Source organism: Monodon monoceros, unplaced genomic scaffold, assembly GCF_005190385.1.
Source record: "Monodon monoceros isolate NGI ecotype Baffin Bay Population unplaced genomic scaffold, NGI_Narwhal_1 Super_Scaffold_11, whole genome shotgun sequence".
NCBI classification, from domain to species: domain Eukaryota; kingdom Metazoa; phylum Chordata; class Mammalia; order Artiodactyla; family Monodontidae; genus Monodon; species Monodon monoceros.
In genome coordinates, this window is record NW_021703767.1 from 123,825,484 (window position 1) to 123,852,764 (window position 27,281).

Here is a 27,281-nt window from a genome sequence, read left to right on the forward strand (position 1 = left end):
AAAATGTCCACTAATGTACACACGAGGTAGTAATTGCTCTGTCATGTTCTATGCCATTGATATTATGCAGCGCCTAGTGTGTAGTTTGATGAAGGAATTTTCTTTTTTTTCGTTTTGAATTTTATTTTTTTATACAGCAGGTTCTTATTAGTTATCCATTTTATACATATTAGTATATATATGTCAATCCCAATCTTCCAGTTCATCCCACCACACCTGGCCCCGCCACTTCCCCCCTTGGTGTCCATACGTTTCTTCTCTACATCTGTGTCGCTATTTCTGCCCTGCAAACCGGTTCATCTGTACCATTTTTCTAGGTTCCACATACATGCGTTAATACATGATCTTTGTTTTTTTCTTTCTGACTTACTTCACTCTGTATGACAGTGTATAGATCCATCCACGTCTCTACAAATGACCCAATTTCGTTCCTTTTTATGGCTGAGTAATATTCCATTGCATATATGTACCACATCTTCTTTTACCATTCGTCTGTCGATGGGCATTTAGGTCGCTTCCATGACCTGCCTATTGTAAATAGTGCCGCATTGAATGTTGGGGTGCATGTGTCTTTTTGAATTATGGTTTTTCTCTGGGTATGTGCCCAGTAGTGGGATTGCTGGGTCATATGGTAATTCTATTTTTAGATTTTTAAGGAACCTCCATACTGTTCTCCACAGTGGCTGTATCCATTTACATTCCTACCAACAGTGCAAGAGGGTTCCCTTTTCTCCACACCCTTTCCAGCATTTGTTGTTTGTAGATTTTCTGATGATGCCCATTCTAACTGGGGTGAGGTGATACCTCATTGTAGTTTTGATTTGCATTTCCTAATAGTGATGTTGAGCAGCTTTTCATGTGCTTCTTGGCCATCTGTATGTCTTCTTTGGAGAAATGTCTGTTTATGTCTTCTGCCCATTTTTTGATTGGGTTTTTTTTTTTTTTAATATTGAGCTGTATGAGCTGTTTATATATTTTGGAGATTAATCATTTGTCTGTTGATTCATATGCAAATATTTTCTCCCATTCTGCGGGTTGTCTTTTCGTTTTGTTTGTACTTTGCTTTGCAAAGGCTTTTAAGTTTCATTAGGTCCCATTTGTTTATTTTTGTTTTTATTTCCATTACTCTAGTAGGTGGATCAAAAAAGATCTTGCTGTGATTTATGTCGAAGAGTGTTCTTCCTATGTTTTCCTCTAAGAGTTTTATAGTGTCCGGTCTTACATTTAGGCCTCGAAGCCTTTTTTTTTTTTTTTTTGTGGTACGTGGGCCTCTCACTGCTGTGGCCTCTCCCGCTGCGGAGCACAGGCTCCAGGCGCACAGGCTCAGCGGCCATGGCTCACAGGCCCAGCTGCTCCGCAGCATGTGGGATCCTCCTGGACCAGGGCACAAACCTGTGTCCCCTGCATTGGCAGGCAGACTCTCAACCACTGCGCCACCAGGGAAGCCCTCGAACCCATTTTGAATTTATTTTTGTGTGTGGTGTTAGGGAGTTTTCTAATTTCATTCTTTTACATGTAGCTGTACAGTTTTCCCAGCACCACTTATTGAAGAGACTGTCTTTTCTCCATTGTATATCCTTGCCTCTTTTGTCATAGATAAGCTGACCAAAGGTGTGTGGGTTTATCTCTGGGCTTTCTGTCCTGTTCCATTGATCTGTATTTCTGTTTCTGTGCCGGAACCATATTGTCTTGATTACTGTAGCTTTGTAGTATAGTCTGAAGTCAGGGAGTCTGATTCCTCCAACTTTGTTTTTTTCCCTCAAGACTGTATAGGCTATTTGAGGTCTTTTGTGTCTCCATAAAAATTTTAAGATTTTTTTTGTTCTAGTTCTGTAAAAAATGCCATTGGTAATTGTTAGGGATTGCATTGAATCTGTAGATTGCTTTGGTAGTGTAGTCATTTTCACAATATTGATTCTTCTAGTACAAGAACATGGTATATCTCTCCATCTGTTGGTATCATCTTTAATTTCTTTCATCAGTGTCTTATAGTTTTCTGCATACAGGTCTTTTGTCTTCCTAGGTAGGTTTATCCTAGGTATTTCATTCTTTTTGTTGCAATGGTAAATGGGAGTGTTTCCTTAATTTCTCTTTTAGAGTTTTCATCATTAGTGTATAGGATTGCAAGAGTTTTCTGTTTCTGTGCATTAATTTTGTATCCTGCAATATTTCCAAATTCATTGATTAGCTCTAGTTTTCTGGTGGCATCTTTAGGATTCTCTGTGTATAGTGTCATGTTATCTGCAGACAGTGCAGTTTTACTTCTTCTTTTCCAATTTGTATTCCTTTTAGTTCTTTTTCTTCTCTGATTGCTGTGGCTGGGACTTCCAAAACTATGTTGAATAATAGTGGTGAGAGTGGACATCCTTGTCTCGTTCCTGATCTTAGAGGAAATGCTTTCAGTTTTTCACCATTGAGAATGAAGTTTGCTGTGGGTTTGTCATATATGGCCTTTATTATGTTGAGGTAGGTTCCCTCTATGCCCACTCTCTGGAGAGTTTTTATCATAAATGGGTGTTGAATTTTGTCAAAAGCGTTTTCTGCATCTTTTTCTGAGATGATCATATGGTTTTTATTCTTCAATTTGTTAATATGGTGTATCACATTGATTGATTTGTGTATATTGAAGAATCCTTGCATCCCTGGGATAAATCCCACTTGATCATGGTGTATGATCCTTTTAATGTGCTGTTGGATCCTGTTTGCTGGCATTTTGTTGAGGATTTTTGCATCTATATTTATCAGTGATATTGGTCTGTAATTTTCTTTTTTTGTAGCATCTTTGTGTGGTTTTGGTATGAGGGTGATGGTGGCCTCATAGAATGAGTTTGGGAGTATTCCTTCCTCTGCAATTTTTTGGAAGAGTTTTAGAAGGATGGGTGTTAGCTCTTCTTTAAATGTTTGATAAAATTCACCTGTGAAGCCATCTGGTCCTGGACTTTTGTTTTTTGGAAGATTTTAAATCACAGTTTCAATTTCATTACTTGTGTTTGGTCTGTTCTTATTTTCTGTTTCTTCCTGGTTCAGTCTTGGAAGGTTATACCTTTCTAAGAATTTGTCCATTTCTTCCAGGCTGTCCATTTTATTGGTATAGAGTTGCTTATAGTAGTCTCTTATGATGCTTTATATTTCTGCAGTGTCTGTTGTAATTTCTCCTTTTTCATTTCTCATTTTATTGATTTAAGTCCTCTCCCTCTTTTTCTTTTTTTTAAATTTTATTTATTTATTTATTTATTTATTTATTTATGGCTGCATTGGGTCTTTGTTGCTGCGCACAGGCTTCCTCTAGTTGCGGTGAGCAAGGGCTACTCTTCGTTGTTGTACATGGGCTTCTCATTGTGGTGGCTTCTCTTTGTTATGCAGCACTGGCTCTAGGCACGTGGGCTTCAGCAGTTGTGGCACTTGTGCTCAGTAGTTGTGGCTTGCCAGCTGTAGAACGCAGGTTCAGTAGCTGTGGCGCACGGGCTTAGCTGCTGTGCAACATGTGGGATCTTTCTGGACCTTGGCTTGAACCCATGTCCCCTGCATTGGCAGGCAGATTCTTAACCACTGCGCCACCAGGGAGGCCCTCCTTCTTTTTCTTGATGAGTCTGGCTAAATGTTTATCAATTTTGTTTGTCTTCTCCAATAACCAGCTTTTAGTTTTATTGATCTTTGCTATTGTTTTCTTTGTTTCTATTTCAGTTATTTCTGCTCTGATCTTTATGATTTCTTTCCATCTGCTAACTTTGTGTTTTGTTTGTTCTTCTTTTTCTAGTTCCTTTAGGTGTAAGGTTAGATTGTTTATTTGAAATTTTTCTTATTTCTTGAGGTAGGCTTGTATTGCTATAAACTTCCCTCTTGGAACTGCTTTTGCTGCATCCCATAGGTTTTGGATTGTGTTTTCATTGTAATTTGTCCCTAGATATTTTTTGATGTCCTCTTTGATTTCTTCAGTGATCTCTTGGTTATTTAGTAGCGTATTGTTTATCCTCCATGTGTCTGTGTTTTTTACGTTTTTTTCCCTGTCATTGATTTCTAATCTCATAGCATTGTGGTCAGACAAGATGCTTGATATGATTTCAATTTTCTTAAATTTACTGAGGCTTGATTTGTGACCCAAGATGTGATTTATCCTGGATAATGTTCTGTGTGCACTTGAGGAGAAAGTGTAATCTGCTGTTTTTGGATGGAATGTTGTATAATATCAATTAAATCTATCTGGTCTGTTGTGTCATTTAAAGCTTGTGTTTCCATATTAATTTTCTGTTTGGATGATCTGTCCATTGGTGTAAGTGAGCTGTTAAAGTCCCCCACTGTTATTGTGTCACTGTCGATTTCCTCTTTTATAGCTGTTAGCAGTTGCCTTATGTATTGAGGTGCTCCTATGTTGGGTGTATATATATTTATAATTGTTATATCTTCTTCTTGGATTGATCCCTTGATCATTATGTAGTGTCCTTCTTTGTCTCTTGTAACATTCTTTATTTTAACGTCTATTTTATCTGATATGAGTATTGCTACTCCAGCTTTCTTTTGAAGACATTTTCTTGGGTCCTTTCTCTCTCTCTTCTCCTTCTGGGACCTGTATAATGTGAATGTTGGTGCGTTTAATGTTGTCCCAGAGTTCTCTAAGGCTGTCTTCATTTCTTTTCATTCTTTTTTCTTTATTCTGTTCCGTGGCAGTGAATTCCCCCATTCTGTCTTCCAGGTCACTTATCCGTTCTTCTGCCTCACTTATTCTGCTATTGATTCCTTCTAGTGTATTTTTCATTTCAGTTATTGTATTGTTCAACTCTGTTTTTCTTTAATTCTTCTAGGTCTTTGTTAAACATTTCTTGCATCTTCTTGATCTTTGCCTCCATTCTTTTTCCAAGGTCCTGGATCATCTTCACTATCATTATTCTGATTTCTTTTTCTGAAAGGTTTCCTATCTCCACTTTATTTAGATGTTTTTCAGGGGTTTTATCTTGTTCCTTTATCTGGTACATAGCCCTCTGCCTTTTCATCTTGTCTATCTTTCTGTGAATGTGGTTTTTGTTCCACAGGCTGTTAGGACTGTAGTTCTTCTTGCTTCTGCTCTCTCCCCTCTTGGTGAAGGAATTTTGCAGTAGCTTTTTCTGCTTTCTCTCCGAGTATTATCATTAACGTTATCATTGGAACCTTTTTTTCTTCTTTTTTTTGCAGTTGTGAAATTGTGTTTGTCTTGTTACAAGGAATGTAACTTTAATTTTTGCCTCTCTGATTTTGGTCTCTTTGAATTAGTTTTGAGCCACTGAACTAAGGTGAATGATACAACATGATACTAACAATAAATACTTAACAAAAGTAAATGCTGTAGCAGAAGTGAAGTAAAAATATATTTGCTAAGATTTGGAAGCATCCCATTAACTGTTACCCAAGGGAAATTGAACAGCACAGCTCTGCTAGCATAGAGTTGTGTTGTGGGATTTTTGTAGAAAATTTTATTAATTTTGGGAAATGCATGTGAGAAACCATCTGTAGATCACTAGAGACCACCTTTTAAGAATTACTGTTTTAATTTCTTTCACATCAAGCAAACAAGACTGATGATTTATGCTGTGAATAGGGGGCACGGGTGTTCCTTTTGTTGGGAAGAAACTGGTCTCACTGTAAATTAATATGTCATCAGTTATTGAGATTTTGTGTTTTGTTGTTGTTGTTTGTTTTTTGCCACATGGCATATGGGATTCTAGTTCCCCAAGCAGGGATCAAACCCACGTGCCCTGCAGTGGAAGTGCAATGTCTTGACCACTGCACCGCCAAGGGAAGTCCCTTGAGTGCTTTTTTATGTGAAGTGCTATGCAAAGTTCTTTTCTGTATGTGCTGTTTTATTTAATCCTTTAGCTTTGCAGGGTGGAAAGTTCTTATTCATAAATTAGTTATCTAAGGTTATGAAATCCAAGCTATACAAAAAATATGTTGGTGAAACAATATTACAAAAAGGACTACTTAGTGTTTCATTAATAAATCTTCGTGGATCTGGATATTAATGAACTTTATATTAGATTAAAGATAATGACAGAATGACGGGTTCAGTGACTTAAGATTAGACTTTATTTTAAATATTCAAAATAGAAAATGTAACATTTACATACTAAATAATTTTATGAAATGATTCCTTTATTGAATTTGAAGTTTATGCTTTGGAGCTGTGTCTTTTAAGGTCTTAGGATAGTAATCTGGTTTTTGGAGGGGAATTTAGTAATATTAAATATTTCATTTAAATTTGTACGATTTTGAAATTTAAAAAAAAATTTTTATTTTTGCCATGCCATGTGGCTTGTGGGATCTTTGTTCCCCAGCCAGTGATCGAACCCGGGCCCCCTGCAGTGGAAGTTTGGTGTCCTAACCACTGGACTGACAGGGAATTCCCTGTACTATTTCAGTTTTAGATATATACTTACCTCTTCAGGATATTTACTGTGATTACCAGCTGTTTGTGCATTATAGGTTGCTTGTTGGGAAAAGTTTTAAAAGAGAGGAATTGCTTAAGCAATACAGGAGTTAGTTTTGTCAGTGTTTAGGTTAGACACAGAAGCTGACTTGGTGTATTGTGTTGTGGTTTTAAAAAATTGCTCTGCATTCATAGAGATTGAAATAAATTTGGCTTATAAGAAATATACTTGTTTTATAGAGGCATGTTAAGTACTTATAAATGTATTCTGTTTATATTAACGTTAACTACTAAGAATGAAAATCTGACTTTGGAAATACTGATGAACACCGACATATTAAGAATAGCTAGCCTAGCTGTAATCTGAGTTCTTCCTTTGGACTATTCTAAGTGTCTTGAATAATAGAACTTTTAAAAAAAGTATGTAATCTGTATGCTCTCATTAATGAAACATTGAAAAAACATTTATTTATAGTTACTTTTTTTTTGTTTGTTTTTTGTTTGCTGTACACGGGCCTCTCACTGCTGTGGCCTCTCCCGTTGTGGAGCACAGGCTCCGGATGCGCAGGCTCAGTGGCCATGGCTCACGGGCCCAGCCGCTCCGCGGCACGTGGGATCCTTCCGGACCGGCACGAACCCGTGTCCCCTGCATCGGCAGGTGGACCCTCAGCCACTGCGCCACCAGGAAAGCCCCTATAGTTACTTTTGAACTATATTAGTATATTTCCTTCCATCTTTCTTTCTTTCTTTAGTTCTTTTAGTTTTGTTGAGATATAGTTGACATCCAGCACTGTATAAGTCATACAGCATAATGATTTGACTTACATCATGGAATGATTACCACAGTAGATTTAATGAAAATTTGTTATCTCATATTGACACAATATTAAAGAAATAGAAAAAATACACAGTTTTTTCCTTATGAGAACTCTTAGGATTTACTTTCTTAACAACTTTCGTATATAATGTATAGTAGTGTTAGTTACTTTCATCATGTGTACATTACATATCTAGTACTTATTCATCTTATAACTGGGAGGTTATACTTTGGACTAACTTCATCTAATTCCCCCTTCCTCCCTTTCCGCCTCTCAGCCTCTGGTTTTCCAGCCTAAATTTCCATGCATTAGATTGTACGTATGATTTTTTCCTTTTTACAGTTAACAGAATTCTAATTATACTTTTTGTACTGCTTTACATTTTACTCTATCCATATCATCTATAAACATGTCCATAGTATTGTACACATATGACAGACTTCAGTATGAATAGCTGCTTAATATGCCATCAAATGGGTATATCATTGTTTGTTTAACTACTTCTTGATATTTGGACCGTTAGGTTATTTTCAAGTTTGTCACGTTTGTATGTTTTTGCTTTGTGTATGAAAATTTTCCTGAATTCAAGTTTTTAAATAGGTAAATTACTGGGTTAGTAGGTTTAAAAAGTTTTCAAGGCTCAGTGCATATTTGCAAATATTTTCTAAAGGCTATTTAGAGTGCCTCCTCCTCCTCTCCCTCCCCTCCCCCTCCTCCTTCTCTCCCTTCTCCCTCCTCCCCCTCCTGCCCTCCCCCTCTTTTTTTTTTTTTGCCACACCACCCTCCCCTTTTTTTTTTTTTTTTTTTTTGCCGCACCACACGGCATGCAGGATCTTAATTCCCCGACCAGGGATCAAAACTATGCCCTCTGCAGTGGAAGCGTGGATTCGTAACTACTGGATTGCCAGGGAAGCCCTCACCTTCTATTTTAAGAGGATAAATTTGAATGTTATTTCAATATAAATGATAAGGTATACAGTACTGTTTTAGCAGTTATTCTTTAATAATTTGTAGAATTACTTTAGAGAGACCTTTTACATGGAATTACAGTAATTCAGATAAAATAACCATCTTTAACAAATGGAGTTCTATATTGTTCAGTTTTTCAGTGTTCAGTATAATGCATACTTCATTGTAAACAAATCAGCAAACAAGGCTGATTTCTTGTCTTTGAACAGTATAAGTGGGGGGAGGGGAAGGACAGAAACCCAGGTAAATCAAAATCCCATCACTTAAATTGTCTGTTATTGAAACCTGAAGGTTGAGATAATAAATGTGGTGTTCATGATAAGTGCACTGCCCCTTCCAGTTCTTTTATGAACATTAACCTGTCTTCTAGCTATATCTTATAATAGTAAAGAAATAAATACTAGGTAAATACTATTGCATTTAATATTTTTAAAATATTCACTTTCAATCTCTCTTAAATTTTTTTCCCATGATTTTCCAAAGAAGTTTTTGTGTGAACTACTTGTTCATCTGTCTAACAAGTTTATGTTGGTTTCTACTTATCACTTGATTGAAAGAAGTAAAATCCTGTAGTTCTGCTGGCACATTGCTAGGGAAGTTGAGAATATCTAAACCCTTTCCTCTCTTTCTGCTTGTGAACAATTGGCAGGATATGGGTTTGTAATTACAGTCTAAGTGTTTAGTTGAGCTAATTGTCACTACTGAAGTTCCTGTGCCCTCTGATAGCTTCCTTGAAAAGTTGTTTTCATAAGTAGTTTCATGCTTGTCCTCATCCTTTGATCATTTGCTTAATGCTCAAACAAAAGAGTGATACTGTACTAGGTTAACCCTGTGCTAGAGTCACCCTGTGAAGGATTGTTGTGCTAAGGCAACCCTGTGAAGAACATTTCCTTTAAAAGAAGGAAAAAAAAAAAGGTAAAGAAAAAATAATTATAGAGTATGTTAATTGCTTGGAAATAAATCTTACTTCTGTCCTGGCTCTGTTTTTGTGTTAACTGGGTAATTTACTTGATTCATCTGGGCCTTAGTCTGTCACTCATAAGGTACCTTCCAACCTGAAACTCTGAGTTACTTCTCAGGCTGGACTCTTGTGTGTGATGCTCCTATAAAATAAGGGTGACTAAGGGAAATAGGAACCAGAACTAGAATATATTTATTTTCAATTATGTAGCAGTAATTTCATTTTCTTCAGAATATCTTTATAAAAGATTTATCTGTTACCACGTGATTTGTTACCTTATTTGTTTAGCAACAGTGTCAGTTTTAGATCAGATAAAGGATATACTATTTTTAATTACAGCACAGCACATTTTGTAAGTATGCCCCCTCTCTCAATACTTACCTTAAAAGTTATGTGTATAGGGGTGGGATAGGGAGGATGGGAGCGAGGCTCAGGAGGGAGGCTCAAGAGGGAGGGGATATGGGAACATATGTATACATATGGCTGATTCATTTTGGTGTACAACAGAAACTAACAGTATTGTGAGGCAATTATACTCCAATAAAGATCTATTAAAAAATATTGTACAGTACAGAGAAATACAGCCATTATTTTGTAATAACTTCAAATGGAGTGTAATTGAGTATAATATATAAAAACATTGAATCACTATGTTGCACACCTGAAACATATTGTAAATAAACTATACATCAATTAAAAAAATAAAATTAAAGGTTAAAAAAAGAAAATGTATATGTATACATATAGCTGATTCACTTTGCTGTACAGTAGAAACTAACACAACATTGTAAAGCAACTATACTCCAATAAAAATTTTTTTTAAAAAGTGTTATGCAAGAAGCTCTTAAGTGCTACAAGTTACCCTGTAGTTTTTTGTTTTGTTTTGTTTTTTAAAGGAATTTTAAAATTAAGTAATTTTTGCCTGAGTTGGGTCTTCGTTGCTGCGTGCGGGCTTTCTCTAGTTGCGGCGAGTGGGGGCTACTCTTCGTTGCGGTGCGCAGGCTCCTCATTGCAGTGGCTTCTCCTGTTGCGGAGCACGTGCTCTAGGCACGCAGACTTCAGTAGTTGTGGCGCACGGGCTTAGTTGCTCCTTGGCATGTGGGATCTTCCCAGAGCAGGGCTCGAACCCATGTCCCCTGCATTGGCAGGTGGATTCTTAACCACTGTGCCACTAGGGAAGCCCTGTTTTGTTTTGTTTTTTTTTAAAACTATGTACTTCATTTAATAATAGTACATTGGTTCATCAGTTGTATCAAATGTGTTGCACTAATATGAGGTAATAATAGGGGAAGCTGTGGGGGAGACTTTCTGCTCAATTTTTCCATAAACTTAAAACTGCTCTAAAAACAATTATATGAATTCTTTTTTAAAAACTGTAAATCATCAAGACATAGAGGAATGAGGCATCTCTTAACTTGGGGGGCCATTTTTTCTTTCTAAAATGTTAGAACTGATGCACCTCTCTTTCTTTACTGATTAGAAAGGAACTAGGAGGAATTGAGAAAAGAACCATTATTCTCCTGTATCAGACAGAAATAAAAGTGAATTGTAGCCATCAGTTCCTTTATGCACACTCCAAGCTGGGAGATACAGGAGAAAAAAGATCCTTCTTTAACTTTTCTGCCAGGTAATAGATGGCTTATGTTCTTTTTTTAATTTTTTAAATTAATTTTTATTGGAGTATGGTTGCTTTACACTGTTGTGTTAGCCTCCACTTCATAACAAAATGAATCAGCCATACACTCCCCTGTAGTTTTAGTTAGACTACCCCATCAGTATGTTTAGTAAGGGTCTTGAAAACTAAGAGCCAATTATACTGGCCTTACATTCCTCTGATTGGTTAGGGGGCTAAAGTTTTCTTGACTTAGACCTTCTTTCACCCTTCAAGAATTAGCCAAAGATAACATAGCCAAATACAGGAAACACTATTGATTGTCAAGTAGAAATGTATGGGAAATTATGTTCATTATTGTTTTAAATACAGACTACAGTTAGGTCTACTTGAATTTTGGAGACCCCATTAACCCTTAGAGAAATAGTAGGAATTGTCCTAGAACAGGGGTTCTGAAACTGCACAGTGTGAAATCCCCCCCATAAGATGCTTTTGAAATTTGTAGGGGGTGATATTGTTGTACCTGTTGCTGATACAGTGACTGGGGGAGGTGCTACTATTATGTAATGGTTAAACGTCTTACTGTTATCTGAGCCTAGATCTGAACTTCATTTATTTACATAAAAATATAATACACAGCATTTTTTACATGTTTTTTTTTTTTTTTTGTGGTATGCGGGCCTCTCACCGTTGTGGCCTTTCCCGTTGCGGAGCACAGGCTCCGGACGCGCAGGCTCAGCGGCCATGGCTCACGGGCTCAGCCGCTCCGCGGCATGTGGGATCTTCCCGGACCGGGACACGAACCCGTGTCCCCTGCATCGGCAGGCAGACTCCCAACCACTGCACCACCAGGGAAGCCCTACATGATTTTAATACATTAATTTTGGAAGATATAAACTTGGAAGATAAAGATTTGTAAAATCAATGGCACCGGTGGCTTTTATGGCATTTGATCAGTCTGCATTTGTAGTTGTCACATCCATGGTGATTCTATGTATAGATTCAAACCTCTGACTACTTCATTGTGTAGGGGTATGGTTATGTCCAAGTATCCACATACTGAAATATAGTCTTATTTTCTTTTATTTTCCCTTTATATTATAATTAGGACATTATATATTTTGAAATTGGCTATATATGTATGTAAATTATATGAATAATTTCATTTCAGATTTTTAAAGTATTTGTAAAATACTTATTTAGAAAGAATATTGAATATGAAGATTGACAACCAGTCTCTTAGGTAGTATTTAACTTAAAGTACTTTGAAAACCTTGAGAAGTGGTCTAATAAAAGTGCTTTTATTAAAGTGACACACAAGTACAGCCTATATGTTAGGCTGTAATTACATGGTATATGTCTATCTGTAGTGTTTACAAAGTCTGACAACCATTCTAACTCAGTTATTAGTAACTTATTAATATGGTAATATCAAGGTAGAAATTTATGTACCTGGACGTAACCTTTCATTACAGTTCACTTTCAGTATCTACAGAGGTTTGGTTCCAGGAGCCCTCACAGATACCAAATCTGCCGATGCTCAAGTCCCTCATATAAAATGGTGTAGTATAATGAATAAATACAGTCATTATACTGTTATCTGTGAAATTTTGATACGTGGTTGGTTGAATCTGCGGATGTGAAAGGCATGGATACAGAGGGCCTACTGTATTCCCTTTGATAATACACTCCTTTTTGAGAAAAACATTTCTAGGTCTCATTTAAACACAGTATTGCTTTTCAAGCATCATCAATATTTTGATGAATCATTAGAATCTTTCCAATGATTTTATGTCAAAAAGTTGATATTTTCAATATGAGAATTTTGTCCTTGAAATAGAAGATAGAGGGATAAACAGCAAGGTCCTACTATACAGCACAGGGAACTATATTCAATATCCTATGATAAACCATAAAGGAAAAGAGTATGAAAAAGAATGTACTTGTATGTGTAACTGTATCACTTTGCTGTACAGTAGTAGTTTACACAACATTGTAAATCAACTATACTTCAATAAAATAACTTTAAAAAAATTAAAGATAGGGGAATTGACTTTGGAGATTGGTGTGATGTTGCTTTAGTAAGCAAAGAGCATGGTTAACTGTAAAGCTAAAGGATTAAACTTTACGATGCATTTTGAGATGGCAGGAGAGAAATACTTGACCCTTGTAATTTACTTTGCCAGTTCCTAATGCTATTTATTTATTTATTTTTATCTGCGTCGGGTCTTTGTTGCGGCCCGCAGGTGTCTCTCTAGTTGTGGCACATGGGCTCCAGAGCACGTGGGCTCTGTAGTTGTGGCACGTGGGATCTTAGTTCCCTGACCAGGGATTGAACCCACATCCCCTGCATTGGAAGGCGGATTCTTAACCACTGGACCACTTGGAAAGTCCCTAAATCACATTTTTAAGGGGGACTTCCCTGGCGGTCCAGTGGTTAACGCTCTGTGCTTCCACAGCAGGGGGCATGGGTTCGATTCCTGGTCAGGAACTAAGATCCCTCATGCCGCACAGTGTGGCCAAAGGAACAATAACAAAAAAAAACATTAGTTTTTTTTTGTTTTTTTTTTTTTTTTTGCGGTACACGGACTTCTCACTGTTGTGGCCTCTCCCGTTGTGGACCATAGGCTCCGGACACACAGGCTCAGTGGCCATGGCTCATGGGCCCAGCTGCTCTGCGGCATGTGGGATCTTCCTGGACTGGGGCACGAACCTGCATCCCCTTGATCGGCAGGCGGACTCTCAACCACTGTGCCACCAGGGAAACCCAAAAAATCACTTTTTTAATGATCCAATATAATTGTTCTAGTAATTTGCATAGAATTTGAATTCATTCATTCAGACAGAAGTAAATATTTATTGAGCCAGAAATAGTAGGAGGTTGGGAAGCTCTCACTAAGCAACAAGCTTCAATATAGTGTGCTCCTGCTTTGACATAGATATGCCCTGGTGCTTGAGTGCACAGAGGAGTATTGGGGGTGGATTCCAAGAGTCTAGAAGACTAAGAGTTGGTCAGGACATATGTAGCTGAGGACAACCTAGGGAGAGGGATGATAGGTTAAAGGTAGGAGGCAGGAGAGAGTATGGGAAATGCTGGCAAGTATCAGCAGTTCAGCAAGGCTGGATTAAGGATAGTATGTGTGGGAGTGTTGAATGACATATTTAGAAAGTAAGAAAGGTAGGGGCCCATTAATTCATTCTTGTAATTCATTTTAGGTATGACTACTTCATCAAGAAATTCTTAAATCTGCCATTGTGGTTTTGCCTCTAATACCCAAGAAGTTTAGAATTTGAATCTGGGGAGTTGATGCTGTTGGGTAGTGAGGTGCAGTAAGTCTCCTTGAAAAGGTTGCTGCTCTGGGCTCCAGTCTCAGGAAATCTCATCATTTCCAGTTGTCTGGTAAGGGTGAGGTCTCAGAGTTTTTGTTTTTATGGTTTCGTGCTCCTGTATTACTATGGATATTCATCAGGTGATTTGGCTTCAGTTGTGAGAATCTTGCCAAAAATCTATGCTGAAGAAACCAGGGGAGTATACAGGTTTATCTTGATTGTAATTCTGTGACAGTTGGCTGATGTTTCATAAACTCATCTCAGTTTTAAATGCTAACTTCAGTTTGTCCTGTCAGCTTTTGTTGACAACTCCTAACTCATATGTAGTACTTGGTGTTCAGGAGATGGCTTTTCCCTGTTTGTCTTTGCATGGTGGTATTTGAAGGTAAGCAAAGCATGGTCTTTAAAATTAGATGTAGCATGTTTTCGTTCCTCAAATATTTCTTGAATGCCTAATACTTGGAAAGTTGAGAAGCTCCTCCACTGAAGACAATCTCTAAAGGCTGTTCTGCAGTGATTTGCCTAAAGTGTTTCTAGGATCAGCGACAGTTAATGACATCTGTAGTAACTTTGTGTAATTTTGTTCTTGTCTCTGAAAGTTTATCAGTTCAGAATTTCTACGTATAAACGTATAATGATTTCTCTGTACACTGTGGTGAGAGACAGTATTTTAAGAAGCATGGCACAAGACCTCAAGGAGCTTACAGTCAACGTAATGTGGTTTATTATGGTTAAATGTCTCAGACTCTTTTTATGGTGCTTTAGTAGTCATTACGTAGAGTGTGGTGTTGGGCTCACCCTCTAGAGTTAGACCCAACTTCAAATCCTAGGACTGCTGCTTTTTATCCATGAGATCTCAGATTTTCTAAGTCTCAGGTGCTTCTTGGGGAGTAGTAGTATTACCACAGGGTAGTAGTAAGGATAAAATATAGTAACACATGTAAGACTTTATTAGAATGCTGACACATAGTAAGTACTTACCTTTAGGTGTTACAAATTCTATTATCCTGTGAGCTTTTTTTTTTTTTCCTTTTTTTTTAATTGTTGGAGTAGGGATAATACTGTTTGGTCTTAAGTTCATTAAACAATTACAAATGGCTACTATCTGCTAATCACTTTTGGGGAAACAAAAGTAGTTGAATATATGTGGCTCACAGCTCAAAAGAACTAACAGTTTTTGAATTAAAAAAATTAATAAATAGCAACAAACATGGGGCTTATTATATTCCAGGCATTCTTTACTCAGTGTTAATAAGTATGCTATGAGGTAGTTACTGTTGTTTTCGCCATTTCACAGATAAAGGAATTTAAGTAGGAAGAAGGCATGTGATTTGCCCAAGATCTCTCTGCTAGCGAGTGATGGAGCCAGGTTTTACAACTAAGCTGTTATACTCTGAGAACACAATATTTAATCGTTGTTCTGTTCTGCCTACAGAAACAAGGCTTGCACATCTGAAAGATTCAGGACCTTTATGACAGTGTCAGTGTGGTGGATCTAGGCTATGGGGTGTAAGACTTAGGAGGGAGGAATCAGTAACGGCCAGGATGTTCAGTAAAGGGAGAAAGCTGTCATTTAGCAGAACTTGCAATGTGTCAGGCTCTCACATATTAGCTCCTTCATTTGTCACAGTGTTCCCAGGAGGAGCATTTTATTATGAATCCCCTTTTTAGTTAATGGAGGCTCAGGAAGTTTAAGTGACTTACCAAAATTCACATAGCTGGTAAATGGTATAGATGGGATTTTTTTTTAATCTTTTATTTTTTTAATTAATTAATTTTATTTATTTATTTTTGGCTGCACTGGATCTTCGTTGCAGTGCGCGGGCTTCTCATTGCAGTGGCTTCTCTTCTTGCGGAGCATGGTCTCTAGGCGCGTGGGCTTCAGTAGTTGTGACACACGGACTTCAGTAGTTGTGGCTCGCGGGCTCAGTAGTTGTGGCTCACAGGCTCTAGAGCGCAGGCTCAGTAGTTGTGGTGCGTGGGCTTACTTGCTCCGTGGCATGTGGGATCTTCCCGGACCAGGGCTCAAACCTGTGTCCCCTGCATTGGCAGGTATATTAACCACTACGCCACCAGGGACGTCTTTAGATGGGATTTAACAAAATCTTTTTTACGAAAATAGCAAACATACAGAAAAGCAGAGGAGTAATACAGTGTACTCCTCATCACCCAGATTCAGTAAATACCAACATTTTGCCTCTCATTTCATCTATTTCTGTCACTTTTAAAAAGTTTTATTGAGGGATAATTGACTTAAAGTAAACTGCACATATTTAAAGTGTATAATTTGATATATTTTGACATATGTACACACTCCTGAAACCGTCATCACCATAATCAAGGTAAATAAACATATCCACCACTCCCAAGAGTTCCCTTGTGTCCCTTTGTAATCCCTCCTTCTTACCTTTTCCTGCTTCCCTGCCCTCTCCCACACAAGGCAACCACTGATCTGTCACTATAGACGAGTTTACATTTTCTAGACTTTTATATAAATGGAGTCATACAGTATGTACTCTTTTTGTCAGGCTTCTTTCACTCAGCGTAATTATTTTGAGATTCATCCACATTGTTGAATGTGTCTGTAGTGGATTTTTGTTTGCTTTTGCTTTTTTGAGTGTGTAGTATTCTACTGTATGAGTGTACCACTTTTTAAAAAATTCATTCACTTGTTGATGGACATTTGAATTTTTCCCAATTTTTGGCTAGTATAAATAAAGCTGCTATGAACAGTTATATACAAGTTTTTACATGGATATATGCCTTCATTTCATTTGGGTATATATTTAGAAGTGGGATGACTTGATCATATGGTAGGTGTATGTTAAGAAACTGCCAAACTGTTTTCCAAAGTAGCTCTAGTGTTTAACATTCCCATCAGCAGTGTGTGAGAGTTCCAGTTCCTCTTCTTCCTTGTCTACACTTAGTATGGTTGGTCTTTTTAATTTTAGCCACGTAAGAGGTGTGTAGTGGTGTCTTACTGTTGTTTTAATTTATATGACTAATGATATTGAGCCCTTTTATCATCCATCTCCTTTGATAGCCTCTGTTCAAATCTTTTGCCAATTTAAAAAAACGGAGCTGTTTTTCAAACAAATTTAGGAATTCAGAATTTTCTTTTTTAAAAAATTTTTAATTAATTTATTTTCGGCTGTGTTGCATCTTCATTGCTGCACGTGGGCTTTTCTCTAGTTGCAGTGTGCGGGCTTCTCATTGCAGTGGCTTCTCTTGTTGTGGAGCACGGGCTCTAGGCACGTGGGCTTTAGTAGTTGCGGCACGCAGGCTCAGTAGTTGTGGCACGTGGGCTTAGTTGCTCCACGGCATGTGGAATCTTCCTGGACCAGGGCTCGAACCCATGTCCCCTGCATTGGCAGGCCAACTCTTAACCACTGCGCCACCAGGGAAGCCCTGAGCTGTTTTCTTATTATTGTATGTTGAGAGTTCTTTATGTATGCTGGATACAAGTTCTTTATATGATTTGTAAGCATTTTCTCCTGTCTGTGGCTTGTCTTTTTATATTATGGACAGTGTCTGCCTTAAGAGCAGAAGTTCTTAGTTTTGGTGATGTTCATTTTATCAGTTTTTTATTTTATGAATTGTGCTTATGGGGTCGTATCTAAGAATTCTTTGCCTAGTGCAAGATCACAAGCTTTTCTCCTATGTTTTCTTCTAGAGGATTTACAGTTTTAGCGTTTACATTTAGGCCTACAATCCATTTTGAGTTTATAATTTTTGATGTGAGATATGGATTGAGCTTCATTTTCTTAGCATATGGATGTCTAGTAATTCCAGCACCATTTTTTGAAAAGACTTTCTTTTTTCTCATCGAATTACCTTTACATCTTTGTTGAAATCAGCTGCCCATTCACGTTTTAAAAAATGGAATAATTTAAAGCAAATGCCAAGCATAGTGTCATTTTATCCCTATATATACTTCATTATGTGTCTCTGACTGATAAAGACTGGTTTTTAGAAACATAACATTCCATTATTATACCTCACAAAATGAACAGTTTCCTTACAATTGTCTGATATTTGATCCATATTTAAATTTCCCAGGTTGTTTCAAATCAGTCTCCAAAGTTGACCAATAAAGGGTTTTTTCTCTATCATCATTGTCTCACATTTGTATATATTTCATGTGTTTCAATCCATGGATGTCGTTATTGATTTTGATGCCCCAAAATGCTTCAGGTTGGTGTCTGTCTCTTTTGACACGATACTTGAATGTTTTGAATAAATGGGATTTGAACCTTGTTTTGTTTTTTTTAACTTCAGTGCCCATGTTCTTCCCAGGATTATTGTTGTGCTTTCTTGAAGGAAGCCCTTAAGGAATAGATGAGACTTAAATGGTCCAGTTGAAGGGTGCATTTGTTGGAATAGTGGTTTGGTACGGGCAGTGTCAACATATCTGTGAACATAGGTCTAGCAGCAGGAGGCAAAAAGCACTTGTGGCACAAGAGCCTGGATTGTGGAGTAGTCAGAGAAGCAAAGGAAAACAGGCCAGAGTCATAGCATAAAGCACCTTGCCAGCTGGTTTGGGGGATTTGGTCTTTTTAATACTTTGGTGGTGGGTCATGGGACTAAGTTCATGACATTTTGTTTCTCTCGTGAGCTTGATAGAAGATTATTTTTGAAGGAAGGCCCTCTTGATTGCCATTTTTCATGGAGTTTGCCAAGAAAAATCTGGTTGAAGAAGCGGATATCAATTCTCTAAAGTCTGGAGAGAATCCCCTGTTGAGTGGTTGTTAACTGGATTTCTCAGGAGCCTGTACTCCTTAAACCTTTCATCTTTCACATAATAAGTCATATACTTATTATGTTGAATTTGAATCAGTATGGTATATATACATAATTTATGTAGTGATAACCAGAAGTATTTTTAAGTTATGGTGGCTTACTCTTGCTTAACTTAATTGACCTCCTGCTACATTGTTGGCTATATTGAAATCCAAGGACTAATTATGGATTGGTGAGCTTTATCATGTTTTAGTATAAAATTTGGCTAATTAATTCACTAAGTTTTACTCACTGATTTCTAGAGCCCCATGGTTATGAGTGTGCTTCCGCTTCATAATGCCTCCTGCTATGGCAGACATCCTTGACATCTGGGCAGTGGATTCACAGATAGCATCTGATGGCTCCATACCTGTGGATTTCCTTTTGCCCACTGGGATTTATATCCAGTTGGAGGTACCTCGGGAAGCTACCATTTCCTATATTAAACAGGTATGTTATCAGGCTGAATTTCTATAAACATAGCTTACTTACTATATCACTTAGGGGAAAATGTTCCTCCATTTTAGAATGTTATTAATGTAAATCATATGGTAAATTTGAGAGAAGTTTATAAGTCATTATATTTTAAAGATTTTGATCTATACTGTGTCTTGGATCTTGTTTATTGGCTATATAAAACATTCTCATTCTCACTCCCACTCACTTTTAATTTTTAAAAAAATCCACATGTGATACCTAAATGAAGACAAATTAGCTTATGTTAGCTAGTTTGAAAGGCTTGTTCAGGTTATCAAAAGGAATTTGACATTGTTCTAGAAAGTTTTATTTTGAGGTAAGATCTTTGTATGAATTGTCTTTGAGCTTAACACGTTTATTTTTCCTCAAGTGATTTTTCGTTGGTTGTCTCTTCTCTCCTTTTCCTTCCCTTTCTAATCCCCATTTTCTGTCCCCATCCCCACTATTTTTCATGGTCACTCTGGGGGAAAAAAAGGTTTTCTGCTGTTCAGTAGATTTTTTTCCCCCAGTAATCAATGCTATGTCCTCATTTGAAAGCAAATTCTTTCACATAGCAAGCCTTGCATGTTTTGTTGGATGATTTTTTTCAGGCGAATTGATGAGTACTATTGATTTGTGAAGATTATGACTTGTAAGTAAAATTATTTTCCTAAACTTTCTCTTTAATGTTTTTCAAATAGCTGAACCCAATATGGAAATTGGGGTTTATGACATATTTAAGAAAAAGTATTTATGACAAACCTTTTTAAAACGCTTGACTTTGGATAGCCTTTTAACTCTTTTCCAAGCTTCTTCATCAGGGAGACATAAGAATTCCAGAACTGCATAATCCCTTAAGTGAAAAGGGATCACTTTTTAATTGTTTTGGGCACCCTACAGGGGCAGGTAGTACACTTACTTTTATAGTCACAAGTGACAGGTATGGATGCCTGTGGCTATAGCTGAAGCTGAATTAACCATTGAAACCATGCTCCTTAAAAAAAAACTTATTGTTGTAAAATACGTATAACATAAAACTTACTGTAGGAGTCATTTTTAGGCACACGGTTTCTTGGTATTAAGTATATTCACAGTGTTGCCCAATCCATCACCACTATCCATTTCCAGCACTTTTCATCATCCTAAACACAGACTCTGTACTTAGTAAATAATAAACTTCCCCTCTCCTAGTCCCTGGTCATCTCTATTCTAGTTTCTGTCTATATGAATTTGTATATTCGAGCTACCTCATGTAAGTGGAATCATACAGTAGTCGACCTTTTGTGTCTGGTTTTCTCAATTAGCATAATATTTTAAAAGTTCATTCATGTTGTTACAGGTATCTAAATTTCATTCCTTTTTAAGACTGAATATTATTTCATTGTATGGATATACCACATTTTGTTTATTCATTCATCTTTTGATGGACATTTTGGTTATAACCATCTTTTGTCTTTTGTGAATAATGCTGCTCTGAACATTGGTGCACAAGTATCTGTATGAATCCCTGCTCTCCATATGTTGGATCATATGGTAATTCTGTTTTAACTTTTTAAGAAACTGCTAAACTTTTTTTTTTTACAATGACTGTACCATTTTACTTTCCCACCAGCAATGCAAAAGGGTTCCAGTTTCTCAAAATGCTAGCCAACACTTGTTTTCCTTTTTTGTTGTTTTTTTTTTTAAAGTAATAACCATTCTTATGGCTGTGAAGTGGTACCTCATTTTAGTTTTTTTGTTTTTTTTTGTTTTTTTTTGCGGTACGTGAGCCTCTCACTGTTGTGGCCTCTCCCGTTGCGGAGCACAGGCTCCGGACGCGCAGGCTCAACGGCCATGGCTCACGGGCCCAGCCGCTCTGCGGCATGTGGGATCTTCCCGGACCGGGGCACGAACCCGTGTCCCCTGCATCGGCAGGCGGACTCTCAACCACTGCGCCACCAGGGAAGCCCTCTCATTTTAGTTTTTATTTGCATTTCCCTAATGGCTAATGATTTCAGGCATCTTTTCATGTTCTTATGGACCATTTGTAGAATTGTCTGTTCAAGACCGTTGCCTATTTTTTAATTCAATTGTTTTTTGTTCTTGAGTCATGGGAGTTCTTTAATGTATTCTGGATGGTAATCTCTTATCAAACATATAATTTGAAAATAATTTCTCCTATTCTGTGAGTTGCCTTTTCACTCTCATAATAGTGTGCTTTCATACAGAAAAGTTTCTAATTTTGATGAAGTCCAATTTACTTATTTTTTTAATTTGTTTTTTGCCTAGCATCAGTTTCTCTTGTTTGTTTCATATAACTGAATCTGAGGATTGGCCACGATTTTTATCCCTCAGCTGTTGACTTTTGTCCTGGTTGCAGTTAAAATATGTAATCCACCTTGTGTTTGTGTGGTGACCTTTTATGTGATCTCATCCAGGAGACTTCAGGGGAGATCATGAGAAATTGATTCTGCTCATCCTAACAGGACAGTGCTAGTTAATGGAGATAACTCTGGTGAATAGAAAAGAATTCAGGACAAAAATAATGTAAATTTTGTATGGAGGTGGTAGATGATACATAATTTAAATGTTCTTTTTTTAATTAGAAATTATTTATGTCCACCAGAATGCTAAATATGGAAGTCTTCAGTGATTCTTACTCTTCATAGATTTTCACATTTAATACTTTTGTTTATATAAATGCATTTTTTTGCATTATACCATTATATTGCTTTACAAAAATGGGTTAAATACCGTTCATATTCTCTTACAATTTGCTATTTTTAAAAGGAACCAACCTTAATATATCTCGTATAGCTTTCCATGTTACCGTGTTTTTCTGTTTTATTTTCACAGTTCTGTAATATTCCGTAATTCGCTTAACTGATCCCTTATTGCTAAGCAGTTTGCTTGTCCTCAGTTTTTGAGTTTTCCAAAGAGTGCTGCAGTGAGCATCCTTGTAGATACATCTTTGTACACTTGAGCAAGTATTTCCATTTCAGAAAATGTCTTATTACTTTTTCCTGCAGATGTTATGGAAACAAGTTCATAATTACCCAATGTTTAACCTCCTTATGGAAATTGACTCCTATATGTTTGCATGTGTGAATCAAACTGCTGTATATGAGGAGCTTGAAGATGAAACAAGAAGACTCTGTGATGTCAGACCTTTTCTTCCAGTTCTCAAATTAGTGACAAGAAGTTGTGACCCAGGGGAAAAATTAGACTCAAAAATTGGAGTCCTTATAGGAAGAGGTAATTAAAAAAATTCTTATTTTGAATTTTTAACATGTTTGTTGCTATCTGTATAAACATGTAGTAAGTATGATCTGAGACCTTGCTTTGCAAGGTGTGGTCCATGGACCAGTGCTGGTCTGTACATTGTTACCAGTCTGAGATAAAGTAAGTATAGAAATCGAGAATAAACTTCTCTAGCGATGTGATATTGCCACAACATCCAAGGGTGTGTGTATTTTTTGTCTTTTTCTTTTCCAGTGACTTATTTTTTTAAATTTATTTATTGAAGTATAGTTGATTTACAATGTTGTGTTAATTTCTGCTCTATAAAGAAGTGATTCAATTATGCATAAATATACATTCTTTTCCATATTCTTTTCCATTATGGTTTATCACAGGATATTGTATATAGTTCCTGGCGCTATACAGTAGGACTTGTTTTTTATCCATTCTATATATAATAGTTTGCATCTGCTAGTCCCAAACTCCCAATCCATCCATCCCCCTTCCCTACCCCTTGAAAAACCACAAGTCTGTTCTGTATGGCTATGAGTCTGTTTCTGTTTTGTAGATAAGTTTTTTTGTGTCATATTTTAGATTCCACATATAAGTGATATCATATGGTGTTTGTCTTTCTCTTTCTGACTTACTTCACTTAGTATGATAATCTCTTGGTCCATCCATGTTGCTGCAAATGGCATTATTACATTATTTTTTATGGCTGAGTAGTATTCCATTGTATATATATACCACATTTTTTTTATCCGTTCAACTGTCAACGCACATCTAGGCTGTTTCCATGTCTTGGCTATTGTGAATAGTGCAGCTATGAACATAAGGGTGCATGTATCTTTTTGAATTATAGTTTTGTTTGGATATATGCCCAGGAGTGGGATTGCTGTATCAAGTGGTAACCCTATGTTTAGTGTTCTGAGGAACCTCCATATATTGTTTTCCACGGTGGCTGAACCAAGTTACATTCCCACCAACAGTGTAGGAGGGTTCCCTTTTCTCCACACCCTCTCCAGCATTTGTTATTTGTAGACTTTTTAATGATGGCCATTCTGACCAGTGTGAGGTGATATTTCATTGTAGTTTTGATTGGCATTTCTTTAATAGTTAGCGATGTTGAGCATCTTTCATGTGCTTGTTGGCAATCTATATGTCTAGTGAATTATTTTTATTTTATAAAAGTGTTGTTTTTTTGCAAATTTGAAATGAAAAAGTTGTTCCTTTGCCTCAGGTACTTTGAAAAGCCCTTTTTAAGAGATGCATCCTAAGTTTCTTATGAACTACCCGTCTAGTATGAACGTAATTTATGCACAACTCTGTGCTAACCGAGACTTTAAGCTGATTGATGTTTCCATAAATTTTACTCCATAAGTAAAATTATGTTTTAAGTAGAAGTTACTTTTATAGCAAGTCAAGATATATCATGCCCACATTATTCTTTGCATATTAATTTCAGGGAGAATTGTGAGTAACACAATAAACACGGAGCAGTCTCTCTTGCTGTAGTAATCTTAGATGTCTAAAGGGCCAATGGTATCCTGCCTTAGACAGGGTATTAACTTGAATTTGCATACTGCAAGGGATTACTGAAGAGGAGGCTTAAAGTACAAAACCAAAAACATCTGAAGAGTGTTGGATCTGGATTGGCTACCTGTATTGATCACATTCACTCTTATAGGATAATATAGTACCGTCCCCTTTAAGATAGTAAGTACCTTTAAGATACTATTCTTTGATCTTTGACCTATAGTTAATTCAGGCTAGCTAATGATTACACAGTGGGACTAAACTCTTCCCTTTGGGTACTTAGAACAGAAGCTTGTTTAGTTACTGAATGACACCCTGGTATTTAAAAATGTTTGATTATTTCAGATGTTAGCTAGTTTGCTTTGGCAATGACTTTTCCCCCCATTAAATAGGCTTGTAATTGTGTACCATACAGATTTTTCAAAAATATATTAATAGCTTCAATAGAAAGCATTCCTTTCTGTTTTTTAGAGCTCCTAAGATTTTTTTTAAACTTTTAATTATTCTCCATTAATAAAAATTTTTCCTTTGAATTAGAGTATATGTAAAAGTAGAAAGAACAAAAAAAATCACTTAGTTTTATCCAGGACAAGAATATCCACTAATAATATTTTGATATAGTTCTTTTTAAGCAGTTTTGTGTGCATGTTTGTGAAAATACTGTTTTTCTGTATTTTTCTGCTGATATTTAGGGAAGCTGAAATATTTGACAATTCAAAAGGTTAGCATCACAGAGAGAGTTAACTTTTATGAGAATATAGGTGTCTTTTTGAGATTTACCATCTTTTCAAAACTTAGATCTCTCTGCTTTCTTTGGGTCTTGATCTCCAAAGCATATGGAATCATTAGCCACCATTATCTGTACCTAAGCTTGTCAGATTTACCAAATAAAAATACAGTAGATCCATGGGATACTCTTAATGCCAAAAAGTCATTCACTGTTTATCTAAAATTCAAATAGAACTAGACATACTGTGTTTTTTTTGTTTTTTTGTTTTTAAATTTGACAACTCTAACTTCACCCTACTAACAGCACAGAGATCTAATATATATTAGAATTGAATTTCTCTTTCTATAAACAATGTACCATATTTCATTTAGTGTATAAAGCTTATTGTACAAAAATTTTTTTATGCAATGTGCCCTGCAATTTGAATGACTAAGAAAATGCCACGAGTGTTTTATTGCATTGAATTAAACAGTTTATAAGCTCTTAAAATTTATAAATTGTACTTTAGACCCTCAGCAGTTTAGGAAAGCTGGCCTTATGATCATATACACAAATTCAAATGTTAACAGTCATTTAGGAAGTTGAGTAAGTCTGTTCTGATGTTTTAGAATGAAATTTTACTTTAAATACCTAACAAGTTATTCTTTGCAGTTGCTGATTTGTATGTGATGACTACAACCGGGACTTTGTGAGCTCATGCCTCCTGGGAAAACAATGAACAATTATTTCAATTTAACTTCAGGAACAAGTTTGCTGCCTCCTCCTCCCCAGCGAAAACAATAGAACCTTTACAGACATAACTGCCCTGACGGGTCTAAAAATACCTTTTCCTGAAAGATGATATGCCTAATTATTTCATTTTCTGTTTATTCTCAATAATTATTTATAGAGCTACTGCTGGGGTTCTGATTATTCTCTGTAGAGAAGATACTTGTTACTCCTGCATTAATTTCTCCAAATACCCAGTAGTAAATCTTGATCAGAGGATTTTGTCAGCATCCTGAAAAAAGTATTTGAACACTTCCTTTTTCTCCTCACCTATCTAAAGCTGTGGCATACCTTAAAGTGAAGGAAATACATAGTCTGTAGGATTTTAACAGTATCTTTAATATGAAGAAATTGTTCATTCAGTACTTTTTTAATATCAAAAATTTATATTTGACTGTAAACTATACAGTACTCTTATCTTAAAATTTAAGCTTTGCTATCAAATTTTCATACCACAAGACATATAGGCAATTAACTAGGCTTAAAATTAAATTCCTTAGCCTAACTTTTTATTTTTGGCAAAGTTTCTACTTTTAAGAGATCTTTACAGTAGTTCCCCAATTCAGGCTTCATCCATTTCTTCCTTTTTCTTTCTTTTTTTCCTTCCTTCCTTCCTTCCCTCCTTCCTTCCCTCCTTCCTTCCTTCCTTCCTTCCTTCCTTCCTTCCTTCCTTCCTTCCTTCCTTCCTTCCTTCCTTCCCTCCCTCCCTCCCTCCCTCCCTCCCTTCCCCTCCCTCTCTCCCTCCCTCCCTCCCTCCCCCTCCCCTCCCCTCCCCTCCCCTCCCCTCCCTTTTTCGTTTTAATTTTTATTGGAGTATAGTTGATTTACAATGTTGTATTAGTTTCAGGTGTACAGCAAAGTGAATCAGTTATACATACACATATATCCACTCCCTTTTTTTTTTTTTTTAGATTCTTTTCCCATATAGGCCATTTCTGAGTATTGAGTAGAGTTCCCTGTGCTATACAGCATGTTCTTATTAGTTATCTATTTTATATATAGTAGTGTGTATATGTCAATCCTAATCTCCCAATTTATCCCTCCCCCTGCCGTATCCCCTGATAACTGTTTTCTACATCCATGACTCTACTTCTGTTTTGTAAATAAGTTCATTTGTAACCCCCCTTTTTTTTTAAGATTCCACATATAAACAGTATCATATGATATTTATCTTTCTGTGTCTGACTTACTTCAGTCAGTATGATAATCTCTAGGTCCATCCATGTTGCTGCAAATGGCGTTATTTCGTTCTTTTTTATGGCTGAGTAATATTTCAGTGTACATATGTTCCACATCTTCTTTATCCATCCCTCTGTCAATGGATATTTAGGTTGCTTCCATGTCTTGGCTATTGTAAATAGTGCTACAATGAACATTGGGGTGCATGTATCTTTTCAAATTATGGTTTTCTCTGGATATATGCCCAGGAGTGGGATTGCTGGGTCATATGGTAGTTCTATTTTTAGTTTTTTTTTGTGTGTGTGTGTGTTAGTTTCTGCTTTATAGCAAAGTGAATCAGTTATACATACACATATGTTCCCATATCTCTTCCCTCTTGCATCTCCCTCCCTCCCACCCTCCCTTATCCCACCCCTCCAGGCAGTCACAAAGCACCGAGCCAATATCCCTGTGCCATGCGGCTGCTTCCCACTAGCTATCTACCTTACGTTTGGTAGTGTATATATGTCCATGCCTCTCTCTCGCCC

The 27,281-nt window shown here is 36.7% G+C and overlaps 1 protein-coding gene across 3 annotated transcripts in view; it reads left to right on the top strand.

Moving 5' to 3' along the window:
- PIK3CB (phosphatidylinositol-4,5-bisphosphate 3-kinase catalytic subunit beta) overlaps positions 1–27,281 on the top strand; it is a 147,079-nt gene that overhangs the window by 23,517 nt on the left and 96,281 nt on the right. For 2 of the 3 annotated variants that reach the window (XM_029214289.1, XM_029214290.1), the window contains exons 2-3: positions 19,130–19,316; positions 22,331–22,556. In XM_029214289.1, coding sequence (XP_029070122.1) covers positions 19,164–19,316; positions 22,331–22,556 — 379 coding nt within the window. In that variant the 5' untranslated portion in view covers positions 19,130–19,163. Of the gene's footprint in view, positions 1–19,129; positions 19,317–22,330; positions 22,557–27,281 lie in introns of those variants that run through there. The other variant, XM_029214291.1, reaches the window with a different exon arrangement.